This window comes from Cydia strobilella, chromosome 4, assembly GCF_947568885.1.
Source record: "Cydia strobilella chromosome 4, ilCydStro3.1, whole genome shotgun sequence".
Taxonomy (NCBI): Eukaryota; Metazoa; Arthropoda; class Insecta; order Lepidoptera; family Tortricidae; genus Cydia; species Cydia strobilella.
This window is the reverse complement of record NC_086044.1, coordinates 12,463,509-12,477,029: the sequence shown is the minus strand read 5'-3', so window position 1 is coordinate 12,477,029 and position 13,521 is coordinate 12,463,509. Positions and strand designations below refer to the sequence as shown.

Genomic DNA, 13,521 nt, shown 5'->3' with positions numbered 1-13,521 from the left:
ATTAGAACAAAACATTAAAGAATAAATTTAATAAAATTGAAAAATGAAAAAAAATTACAAATTGTTTATTTAGTTTAAGAATTACTTATATAGGAAAGTGTTGGTGCCTCTTTTTAAGTAAGAAAATACCTGTGTTAAGAGGCACCGCTCTTCCTTAAAATTGGTAATAAACGGTTTTAAAATAAAAATATAAACTTAAAGAAATAAAAATGAACACATCAGCTTTGAGTATAACAAAAGTAATTACTTATAGTTTAATTTAACGTAATGAGAAGATGGACTTGCAAGTCCATATGAGTGTGCGTTAATTAAATAAAATTGTACAAAGAAATATTAGAAACAGTTTATTACCAGCCATAACCATGAGTTTAAAATTGTAAAACTTAAGTATTTCATCTTAATCCGCCAGGAAAGAATCAATTGGCGTTATTTTAGTGTCCTCATCCTTCGGCAGAGAATTAGGCGGTTGTCGATCCTGATTAGTGTGCGTGTTGTCCCTAGCATGCAGGCTCGCGGCAAGCGCCGCGTTGTCCGCCAGAGCCGCGGCCAGCGCGCGCTCCAACCTCGCCGAGCCCGCGCGTTCGGCTTCTAGCGCAGCCTTGGCTACACTTAGAGCTTCCTTGTCGGGGTCCACTACCGCTTTAGAGTACTCTATTATATTGGTCGCAGATAGTTGGGCTTGGAGCTCTGCTACTAGTGTGTTAAGACGAGTAATTTCAGCTGAAATAAAATAAGGCCAAAACACCATTTAGCCTGCGTAATGCGTTGATGTCTTATTTTATGGTGTGCGTTCGTCTTAGTATGTTTACGAGTAGTTATGCAGGGTGCTATTTTTTAATGAACTAATGAAGGTGACATATGAACTTGAAAAATGTGTGAAATTTAGATTACAGTGGGCTGATACTGTTGTCTGCTTATTATCTGAGTATCCTCAATTGTAAGCAGCAGTAGGTAATGACAATTTCAAGATTTTTAAGCCTCGTTAGTATTGATTGACCCTGCCTTGCAAATCTGGTGGTCTTATCTTGGCGGGGATATCGATATTTTGTTCCTGAACTATTCTTGTTCATTGTTCTTTGTTTTTGTTATCGTTGTTGTTGTTCATTCTTATTTTATTTGTGTTTGTTGTATCTATTGAGTGTTTATTTATCTTTATATTGTCGACTACTATGTATGTACATGGAAACTGGGCTGTTGGACTGCAAGACTGTCTTGTCCGTTAAATGTTTAATGGGTTGTCTATAAAAATTAATTCAATATTCTTACTGTTAGCTCTTCTCAGCTCACTGACGGTGTGGTGCAGCTCGGCGGCAGCTCGACGACGTTCCCGTACGTGCGCGGCGGCGGCGAGGCGCGCACGCTCGCGAATCTCTGCGCCGCCGCTTGCGCACCGCTCTACTCGTCGGAGCTCGCTCTCAAGCCGGGAAGCCTCGCTAAACGAACATTACACTAATTTTAGGAATGGAACTTGATGGGATATGAGTCCTCTTAGGAGCTAGAAAGGCCCTCATTTATTAACCGACTTCAATTTCATAACTCGAATTGTCGATGAATCACGATGGTCAATCCCTCTTGAAGTTTGATATCTGCTATGAGAATTCCGCTCCTTGTTTATAGGGCTTTAAAATTGTACCTATGTATTTTTTGGCATCAGTTAGTTTTTTTTAATGGTAAAATATACAAAGTAAAACTTTTTATTACTGTTTATTAGACCATGAAACAACCAACACGAATATATTATATTTTGAGCGTATCTTTGATACTTTCTGAGAAATTGATTTTTGACGCTTTCTCCATACAAACCGAACCACCGTGCAGCGTCGCAACCAAAAAAAGTTTTTCACTAAGTTATTACACAAACAAGTTTTCACAAGATTTGTCATTATCTCTAAAACAAGACCGACTTCAGAACACTTTGTATAACATATGAAATTTTAGTCTCTAAATGCGTTCAAGAAAGCACATTTAAAATCTGTCGGGTTATTAGAGTCCAAGGTGTATATGATATTTCCATATATATTTTTTAAACGGGTTTAAACATGGTTTGGATATATATGACTGATCTTAATAATCTGAATCAATGTTTTTGTATATATAGTTTCTACATTTGCCCATAAAAGGTGGTTAGCAAGCCGATGCGAATTAGATTCTAATGCACGCTGTTTACTCGACTGTGCAAGGTTAGTCGTTGTGTCCTACGAATCATATTCATGACTCAAATACCTAGGATACTAAGTTTAATAAATAAATAAACCTAAATCAAAGTGAAACAACTCAATAGAGATATAGGTATAATCAAAGATAGATATAACTCCGTAATAGATGGATACAGTCTAAGAAAAAAACGTGCCTCGAAAATCACGAAAATTTGATTCTCGATCAGATGGCGCCACTAGTTTTGGCCTACACTCGTATAGAGGGCGTTGACTGTTTCGTTTGTTATTTATAATTTTAACGCATACCAGTGAAAGAACATGGGTCAAAATCATATAAAAATAATTAATGCAAATAAAAAAATCATTTATCCATATTTAAATACATGTTATCGTATTTTTATAAATATTTATTTTTAGTTTTAAAGTGTGTCGACAGATGGCAGTGAATTTACTGGGATTACAAAATTTACTATGACAGTACCGCTCTAGTATAAGTTACTCTATGGTATAATGTATAATTGAAATATCTGTAAGGAAATATCCGTAAGGCAACATCCTGTATTTTTTCTCTAAGAATTTATCAAGTTTTAGAAAATTTAACTCAAAGAAATTTCTGTAATCTTTTAAAAGTTTAAAATCTTTTATGATGATATGATGAACCGTCTCCATATTTGTCAACAATAAAAAGAGATTCAACCAATTAAGGCTAGGGGTTGCTCTGGCCTACTGAGCTCATAGACTTAGACCAAGCTAAGTTGGCAGCGATTTGGCTAGCCCAGGCTATTTAATCGTCATAATCTCACAGAAGTTTGACGTTTAAAATAACACTTGCACCGTCTGGTCTTTTAAAATCACTGCCAACTTAGCTTGGTCTAACTCTACCACTGTTCGTTATTTGTGCCGAGGCGGACTCAGACTGCAGCGGTCGCAGTGACTGCTGAGCTCAGGCGGTCTTCACATTGGATGAGGATCCGCATGCCGCTCCGGTGTGCGAGCGGGACATCGCTATACATGACCATTTAGTGCTCTCTCGCTCACATGTTACTCTAGCGCCGTGCGAATGCGCATCAGTGTGATATTCATTATACCTCCGTGCGTCGTCAGTGGCGAGGCGCACTCGGTCCTGTAGCTCGGTGTACTGCCGATGCATTGCGCCGTACGCGGCCTGCAGCGGCCGCAGCTGCTGCACTTCTCGCTCCAAACTGCTCAGCTGACGGGACAGCTCGGCGCAACGCTCTTCGAAGAGAACGCGCTGACGATCCTAATTGTCAAACATTATTTACATGATGCTTTAATATCTGGTGCACGAATACTTAGAGAAGTTCTATGCTGCTAGTATTTGTCCAACATTTATAAAGGCGAGTAAGATTGTGATAGCCTGATAGTTAACAGGATCTTAGGTACCTACCTAATAAGAAAAGCGCGTGTCAAACATCATGTACTTTCAATATGCAGGCGAGGTTCTTAAGTCATGATGGCTCAATGAGACGACAATGGTGTGAATGACGTACTAGTTATGCCTACACAAAAGGATGTGTGTTTTTTGCCTCAGCCTGTTTCGATTCCATGCCGGAGCAGTTATGTATAAAAAAGCTTTCCATATGATGATTGATTGACTTTAATAGGTTCGTAGTTAGATTATCTTTCAGTAACAATAATTTTATGACTCCATTTTCTTCCTCGCATCATTAAATATAATTTTCTCAGAACTTGTGTAATAGTTTGATATTGGACAGCCAAGAAAGCGCTATAAGATAAGGAAATAAATAAATAATAAATAAAATAAAACTAATTTACTTGGAGCTTTTATCCAACAATTGCATGCCCCAGTCGTTTTTAAAAGTGTAAAGTATCATCCAGTTGTACCATATTATACTACTCTTTGGTTGTACCTATCTACATTGAGCCATCCACCCACACCCACCGTTATATTAATTATGTCCATTCGTATTTAATATTAGGAAGTTCCTTGTGAGCCTTGGTGAGCGTGGGTGGTGTCCTCGGTTGCAGCACCTCGCCTTGCCTCGTTTCAGTTCGCGTAGTCCAATTGGACTGCTCTTCTGATACCTATTAGCATTTTATTATTTAGGCTTTATAACCAGACATTATATTTTATGTATTAGCCCTAACTTACGTGTATGTCCATTTGCGTTTTAACATTAGTGAGTTCCTCTTGCGCGTTGGCGAGCGCGGCGGCGGCGTGGGCAGCGCCCGCAGTGGCAGCGGCGGCGCCGTGCCGCGCCTCGGCCGCGGCGTGCTCGGCGGCGTCGCGCGCGGCTTCCGCCGCCTCCGCCCGCGTGGACTCGGTTTGGACTGTTTCGCGCAAGTGTTTTTCTGATACCTAACCAAATCAGTGCTTATCTCTCTCTTTATATATGGGTTAGGATTTTATATCTTTTGAATTTCCTATCAAATTTACACTCTTATCCAACTGTGGCTACCGCGAACATCGAAATTCGAATATTGTCTATATGCGCGTCCTTATGTTACTCAAAGGAAGTTACATAAGAGATAGAGATGTTATATTCGGCCTGGTTTCCTCAAAATTTATTCGTTTTTTGTTAGCAATCACAAAAATCTAAACAATTGGATGGATAATTTCATCTTCCGGAAAAATCCATCAATTATTAAATACGAGAAGGAACGTCTCATAAATATAAAATATAGGTGCCCTATGTTTATGAAAATATAATCAGATAAAAAACAAAATGGTGCTCACGCTAATAGATTCAAATTCCGCAACAAGTTCCAGGAACTGCTGTTCAAAAGTCTCAAATTCCGCATCGTTCATCCCCATTTTGTAATTATTATCAATTTGAGATGTAACTTTTTGACGTAATTGTACTTATTGTTTTATAAAATAGGCGGTAAAAGTTTTTTTTAACAATTATGGCCTGGATGAGAGTCCTTCAAGCCAATTATTTTTTATTTTTAAATGGCGTCATTCATTATCAAACGCAATTGTAGGTCATGTAGTCTAGCCAGCAATCAAGGTCACATAAAAATTTCGCAAAATAAAATAAAAAATGTGTTCATTGTTCCGCGACTACTATAGTTGGTCAAACCAAAGATAGATATAACTCCGTAAGGCCCCATTCGCACGAGAGCTTAAAAATCGTTGCTTGTACGACGCTACCATAAGTAAGAGCGAGAAAGATATATCGCTTACTCGCTTTTACTTATGGGTGCGTCACACACGCAACGCTTTTTAAGCTCTTGTGCGAATGGGGCCTAATACATGGACACAGTCCAAGGAAAAAACGTGCCTCGAAAATCAAGAAAATTTAATTTGATTCTCGATCAGATGGCGCCACTACCTTTGGCCTACTCTCGTATAGATGGCGTTGACGGTTTCGTTTGTTATTTAACAGTGAAAGAACATGGGTCAAAATAATATAAAAATAATTAATGCAAATATTGCAAATAAAAAAAATAGTTTATCCATATATAAATACATTTATTGATATTTTTATTTTCAGTTTTAATCGTGTGTCGATAGATGGCAGTGAATTTACTGTGGCTATAAAATGTACTATGACCATAGATAGATATAACTCCGTAACATGGATACAGTCTAAGGAAAAAACGCGCCTCGAAAATCACGAAAATTTGATTCTCGATCAGATGGCGCCACTAGCTTTAGCCTACTCTCTTATAGAGGGCGTTGACGGTTCGTTTGTTATTTATAATTTTAACGCATACCAGTGAAAGAACATGAGTCAAAATCATATAAAAATAATTAATGCAAATAAAAAAATCATTTATCTATATTTAAATACATTTTAACGTATTTTTATAAATCTTCATTTTTAGTTTTAAAGTATGTCGATAGATGGCAGTAAATTTACAGTGGTTACAAAATTTACTATGACAAAACAATTGACTATGTTTCATGAAGTTATACCCATCTAAATCCGTGGTTATACCCTAAACAGGAGCGAACTGTCACTTTTTTTGCCATACTAAATTGAACCTTATCACCGAGCCAGAAAGGTGTTCGTACCAGACTAGAGAAAACGGTCCACATGAGATAGCAAAAGTGGGTTCAAGCAAATCCGTGCTATGTTTGCGCTCTATCTTATTATATATATCCTCTTTGCTATGACAGTACCGCTCTATCCTATTATATCCTCTTTGGTCAAACCAAATTGTCAGCACGGATTTAGATTTTAATAAACCGGATGGAGTACACGGGCCAAAAAGTGTGTCCACATGAGAAGTCAAAGTGGGCGGTTGCATCTCTTTCTAATTAGGGTGACCATAAGTCATATGTATGTGGGATATTAGGATAAGTTGGAATGTATAGTTTGGCCAAGATCTTTTTTTCATTCATGCATAGGAAGTCAGAGAGAATGGATATAGTTTTTCCCCTCACTAGCTCGGAAAGTTGTTTTTTATCCTTTAAAACTAGCGGGGAAAAACGCATTTTATCCACTAGTGGGGAAAGTAATTTGACCTTGGATGAATCGTGTTTAAGTAGCTTGACAGATGATAAAACGTAAAACGCTCATAATAATGATTCGTTCGATATTAATTATCATTAAACAAATGGTTTGAGAATCTTATAAAAATACCAAATTTAGCTTTATTTAATGATTTTATGTCATAAACCTTAAAGTTCCATAAGAAACGTTTGTTTTTTAATAATGATGTTAAATATAATTCTGAACGCACAAACTGAGTCGATGCAATTTCAAAACGCATCACAGACATTTCATACGTCAGAAATGCCAACATTGTCAACAATTTTTTTACTTAAAACTTCTCACGTAAAAATACAGAATCTCCAGAGTTTTTTGTTATAATATCGTAAAAAAATTAGTGATTCTGGAATCACTGGTGATGAAGATGATCTAACGCCTGTGGATGTTGCACTTTCCTCGCTATAGTGAGGTGAAAAGTTTTGTGTTACACACGGGTGCAAATGTATTTTACTTCTCGTGTGTTGAAGCACTCGCTACGCTCAGGATTCTATTTTGGAACCACTCGCTTCGCTCGTGGTTCAACTATAGAAACCTTTCGCTTGCTCGTGTTTCAATTCCACACTCGCGGGTAAAATACAACTTTGCACCCTTGTATAACAAATAACTATTTTTCTCCTCTGTAAAATGCTTCACAAAACCTTACTTAATTTAGTCGTTATAAAAGCTGTTACTGATGACAGACAGACTGACAGACGGACAGCGGAGTCTTAGTGATAGGGTCCCGTTTTTACCCTTTGGGTACGGAACCCTAAAAATGCTCACGTTTTTTTCATTTGTAGTCTGCCTCTTTCGCACTCATGGTATGTTCATATACGTAATGGCTTCTCTTTTGCACACTTCAGCTATTCTTTAAGCGTCATCGTAGTTAATTGCACCATTTTTTTTTAATTTGCCGCCTTTGTGTACTGACGGAAATGTGTGTTCAACCTATATAGAATATTATGTATAAATGTGTCTGTAATATTTAAGGATTTTGGATTTAAATTTTGGTAATTATATAGCTCTCATTACGTGCACAAATAAATCATTTATCTATCTATCTATCAACCAAATAATTAAACATGCCGAAATAAAGATATACTTATTTAGGTAAACTTATTTTTACATTAAGTAAGTACGTAGGTAATAAGAACTCTGTAAGGCCGATTCACATCGTGCCGACATCATAGTCACCCTAATGAGTTTGACAATGTTTTCTTGTATTTTTATCGTAAACTTTAACTGTGAAAAGATATACCACAATCAACAAAACTTTCACTTCTGCAACCTTTCACACAACATCTTTTACCCATTTTATACTTTATTTCGCAAATAAATCTTGAGCGCCGCCATTCATGTATTTTGAAAATTTCTTTATCAAGTTGGGGATACCAATTAATATTCAAAGTTACTACAATGTCTACCATATTAAAATTAATGTATTTTTTTGTTGTGCACATGCTTGGTTAAATCAGTTAATAATATTGACATTATAACTATTTACAAATTACGTAAAAGATATCAGAACCGCACTCTGAATATAGCACGTAAATAATATAAGAAGGTATTTAATTTTAGTAGTTATTGATATAAATACTACCAAAAAGGTATTTTTTTAACATTGGCAACATGTGCGAGTGGGACACCGTGACCCACTTTTGCTATCTCATGTGGACCGTTTTCTCTAGTCTGGTACGAACACCTTTCTGGCTCGGTGATAAGGTTCAATTTAGTATGGCAAAAAAGTGACAGTTCGCTCCAATCCAATCCAATTCAATCCAATCCAATCCAGTTCGCAACAATAGTCAGTAAATAAGAACAAAAAAAAAACTATACTCATCCTTTTCTTTAGGGTGCTAGCACTAGTGTAAGACAAAGATAGTATGATTCTCTCTGTCTGAGAACGTGTGGACTAATCTGTATGACATACTTTTCATCAAAAAATAATGTTCAAAATTAATCGGTCGAAAAATGACGGGAGTTCTGAGGTTCTGAGGTAACAAGTATAAAAAAACCGGCCAAGTGCGAGTCGGACTCGCGCACGAAGGGTTCCGTACCATTACGGAAAAAATTTTGTATGGGAGCCCCATTTAAATATTTGTATTATTCTGTTTTTAGTATTTGTTGTTATAGTGGCAACAGAAATACATCATCTGTGAAAATTTCAACTGTCTAGCTATCACGGTTCATGAGATACAGCCTGGTGACAGACGGACAGACGGACAACGGAGTCTTAGTAATAGGGTCCCGTTTTTACCCTTTGGGTACGGAACCCTAAAAAACAAACTATTTATTTGTATTGTATGAAGGTACGGAACCCTCCATTATCCAAGGCCCGACTAGCACTTGGCCGGTTTGAATATTAGTAAGTAGGGATGATTTAATAAGTGAAAGATTTTGGTTTTTGTGTTCTTCAAGGTACTTATATTCTACAAGAATATTAACTAGGTAAATAATGAAAATTTAAACTACCCGTGGCGCCAGTATTTCCTACTATGAGACAATTTTTATCTTCCTGAGAAAAAATATTTTTGATTGGACGGATAAATGTAATTATTGACGTTAAAACCACTTCAAACCAATAACAGGCTCTTGGCTGTCGAGATAATTGCAATGTGTCAATTCTTATTACAGTGCTTGTGCAGACTACAGAGAGGCCTCATTGCGAGGGGAATATTAAAGAAGGGGGAGTTATCTTTCTACCCAAAAGGGCTCATATAAAATCGCCTGTTGCTTCTCCTGGCCGTTACTTGGTTTTCGTCATCTTCGAGTTGAGGGTGAGTCATACAAAGTTTTAACGCTTAAACCATTTTTTGACCTGACCATTTCAAAATCTGTTTACATTTATTAGAGCAGTCTATGCCTAAATGTATAGATAGTGTGGCGTGGCTGATAAAAAATATATACCTATTAGCAGTCGATTTTTTTTGTGATGTCATTACAAACGAACAATAAAAATTGGTTCTTTTATCCTGACTTTCCGAAATCGGTGAGTCTTTATCAAATATTAACACCACAGTATAACCAGTCTACAGCCACACCACAGTATAGTCCATAGGTGTGATTTTTAAGGCTGTGTTAATACTCTGAATAGAAACCTAAAATGTCGAAAAATCACAACCTAAATAACCTAATTTACCTATTGATTTTGACAAGGAATAATAATTAATTCGAAACTTTAAAGTACGATATTTAGCGTAGAGCACTTTAACCAAACGCTTCTCCCTCGTACTAGGTAGGTACATGTATCAATAAGTCATTGATATGCCATAGTGTCTAATGATGCAGTGATCGGTGCTTCAAGTAGGTAAATATTGACATGAGACGGTTGAGTAATAGATTTTAGAAAAAATATTGTGAGAGTGAGGATGACGGGTGTATAGCTAAATAAAAATAAAAACCGGCCAAGTGCAAGTCGGACTCGCGTACTAAGGGTTCCGTATCATTATGCAAAAAACGGGAAAAAATCACGTTTTTTTGTATGGGAGTCCCACTTAAATATTTATTTTATTTGGTTTTTAGTATTTGTTGTTATAGCGGCAACAGAAATACATCATCTGTAAAAATTTCAACTGTCTAGCTATCACGGTTCATGAGATACAGCCTGGTGACAGACGGACAGACAGACAGACAGCGAAGTCTTAGTAATAGGGTCCCCTTTTTACCCTTTGGATACGGAACCCTAAAAAGAGCATACCATATTTTTGTACCTAATTTGTACTATTTAGTACCTCCTTTAAAAAAATACCTTTCGGTATTTAATTTTCAAAAAACATTACACCCGCCATTCTGACGGTCACGAATAATTAGTAGGTAGGTATAGTCAGCATCAATAGTAGAGGATGAAACAAAATAACGCACCCACCCTTGAATACTTTTCCATATATATGTATAATTATTATAATAGATTAGCAAGCTGAAGTGGCAGTGGGCCGGTCATATTAGCCGTAGGACCGATAACCGTTGGGGTAGACGAGTTCTCGAGTGGAGACCGCGTATCGGCAAACGTAGCGTAGGACGCCCTCAAACTAGATGGAGCGATGACCTTCGCAAGGTGGCTGGCAAGAGCTGGATCAGAGTTGCCGCAAATCGTTCTCAATGGCGTGCAATAGGACAGGCCTATGTCCAGCAGTGGCCGAGAGTAGGCCGATGATGATGATTAAATACATAGGTATATAAATGCGAAGGTTCTGACTGAGCGACTACAGAACTACAGAAGCTAGAAAGTTCAAATTTTCACTTCAGGTTTCATCTATACTGTGTACAAGAAATAAGATACATTATGACAAAAAAAATTTTTACAGCATTTTTGAAAATTAATCCTCTGGGGGACTAAAAGGGGATTGAACGTTTGTAACGGAAACGATTAGAGTAAGTAAGTGACTTTAAATACGTAGGAAGACACAATATAATTATGTATAAGAAAGCAAGAAAAGTGATTTCAGTGTTTTTAACCGACTTCAATTTCATAGAAGGAGGAGGTTCTGTATTCGGTTGTGGCTATTTTTTTTTTTATGTATGGCACCGATTATTCCGAGACCCGTGGTCCGATTTGAGTAATTCTTTTTTTGTTCGAAAGGAGCTACTTCCAAGTTGGTCCCATATTAATCTGGTTCTGATCTGATGATGGGATCCCTGAGGAATTGAGGGAACTCCTCAATTTTTAAAGGCACGTATGGTGATTTGGGTGTTTTCATAAGCAACTTGAGCATTTTGTCTCGAAAACGACCAATTTGATGAAGTGGACCTGATGATGATGATTGTTTTGAAGATAGTGATGATGATTTTTTTCATGTAGGATGTTCAGCGATTACTCCGAGACCCGTGGTCCGACTTGAACAATTTTTTTTTGTTTGAAAGAAACTACCTCCAAGGTGGTCCCACATTAATCTGGTGCTGTTCTGATGATGGGATCCGTGAGGAATTGAGGGAACTCCTCAATTTTTAAAGGCACATGTATGGTGATTTGGTCGTTTTCTTAAACAACTTGAGCATTTTCTCTCGAAAACCACCAATTTGATGAAGTGGAGCTGATGATGATGATTGTTTTGATGATAATGATTTCAGTGATTACCCCGGCACCCATGATCCGATTTGAGTTATTCTTTTTCTGTTTGAAAAAAGTTACCTCTCCAAGGTGTTTTCGTAATATTTTTGGTTTTAATCTGATGATGGAATCCGTGAGGAATTGAGGGAACTCCTCAATTTTTAAAGGCACGTGTATGGTGATTTCGGTGTTTTCTAAAGTAACTCAAGCATTTCCTCCCAAAAACCACCAATTTGATGTAGTGCAACTGTAGCCTAACCACGAGTTTGACACTAAATATTCTTCGTAACTTACTTTGTACACTAATATACTAATATATATATATATATATATATATATATGCGAGCTATATGTATACGAGCGAGATGCATAAACAGTAAGTTACGCACACGATAGCGAATATATCAATGTCAAACTCGTGGTAAGGCTACTGATAACTTCCCTCGTATGTGTATTATGATTTTTTTATGTAGGTAGTGTTGGAATCAACCAAAGAGACTAAAGAGTAAGACAGAAGGTAGATAGTATTAGTGTTTGGGGGGTTTGAGGTTGGGGGTTGAGGGGAGGCGAGTTGATGGGTCGGGGACTGAGGGGTTGGGAGTTAAGGGATTGGGGGTTAGGGTTAGGAGTTAAGGGGTCTGGGGTTAGGGGTCGGGGAATGGCGGATGAAGGGTTGGTGGTTTAGGGTCGAGGGGTTTAGTGATCAGGGGTTGATGTGCTGTGAGGTTGAGTGATTGGGGGGTTTGAGGGATTGGGTCAGTGGCGGGGCGGAAAATGGATTTAGTGACAGGAATGATTTCCCAGACGGACTCGAGGAAAATTCTGATTATTTAATAAAGTTTACGAATTTACAGTTAAACATGATAATGTTTTTCATTCATGCGTCACGCTCTTAACAATGTCTTAAAACTAAAAATGGAAAAATAAAAACTTTTATAAAAAAAAGATAAACCGACTTCAAAAAGGATGAAATAAAATATTATCCTTTTTAGGGTTCCGTGTTTAAGTATATGCGTTACCAACTGATATGTTTGAAGTCGGTGTCAAGCCAAGTACTCCAAGTAGTAACAATACCAGTCAAAAATAATCGGCTTTATGTCTATAAATCCCATTACAACTGTACAAGTATTATAAACGTGAAAGTAATTATGTCTGCCTCTTTGTTACCTTTTCATGGCTAAACAACTGAACCGCTTTAGCTGAAATTTTGCATGAAGGTTCCTTGAATTGTTTTATATTTTGAAATGTAGTCCTCTGGATAAGCGACAGAAAATAACTCAGTCCCAGTCCCACACTTGCGTGCTATGACTGTTCAAGAATTAGTAAGAAATGCTCTTTAAAAAAATACGACAACAAAACGTATTAGATTTACACTAACGTGCCGACAAGCATGGTACGAACTGCGCCAAGAAGGTTCAACCGTGTGTTCTGTTTTGAGGCGTGTTCTTAAATACCTACAGAAAGTTCGTTTATTGTCGTCGTGTAACGCTGCGTCTTACATAGGCGAACACTCGCGAACGCGAAGCGAAGCGACGCGGCACGGCGCGGCCGGCCCAAGGCGTTCGCGTTCGCAACGAGATCGCCCACGTAGGACACTTCTATATAGGTATCAAAGGATTAATTAAGGCGCCGTGCCGCGCCGCTTCGCATTCGCGTGTTGTTCGCCTACGTAGTACTCTGCGTTACGTACTGCAACGTACATACTTATATAGCCGCATCCTTATCGAATTGCACCAAAATCACTATGAATATATGGTTTAAAATTTGGCTTGGCACCGACTTCAAACATATCAGTTGGTAACGCATATACTTAAACACGGAACCCTAAACAGGATAATATTTTATTTCATCCTTT

At 37.6% G+C, this 13,521-nt stretch overlaps 1 protein-coding gene across 1 annotated transcript; it reads right to left on the bottom strand.

Annotated features, from left to right (window-relative positions):
• Positions 1 to 359: 359 nt before the first annotated feature.
• Positions 360 to 4,953, bottom strand: LOC134741159 (uncharacterized). Its single transcript, XM_063673929.1, has 5 exons — positions 4,876 to 4,953; positions 4,291 to 4,497; positions 3,245 to 3,417; positions 1,267 to 1,433; positions 360 to 720 (listed from the first exon to the last, which is right to left on the bottom strand). The coding sequence occupies exons 1-5, from the start codon at positions 4,951 to 4,953 to the stop codon at positions 398 to 400; spliced, it is 948 nt and encodes a 315-aa protein (XP_063529999.1). The 3' UTR covers positions 360 to 397.
• Positions 4,954 to 13,521: the final 8,568 nt, after the last annotated feature.

What these genes read in the sequence shown, in the direction of transcription:
- LOC134741159 (XM_063673929.1), bottom strand. Translation starts at nt 4,953, where the DNA reads ATGGGGATGAACGATGCGGAATTTGAGACTTTTGAACAGCAGTTCCTG. An exon ending in AAACGCAAATGGACATACAC is followed by an intron (nt 3,418 to 4,290) that starts GTAAGTTAGGGC and finishes TTTGACAATTAG; the next exon opens with GATCGTCAGCGCGTTCTCTT. An exon ending in TGAGCTGAGAAGAGCTAACA is followed by an intron (nt 721 to 1,266) that starts GTAAGAATATTG and finishes ATTTTATTTCAG; the next exon opens with CTGAAATTACTCGTCTTAAC.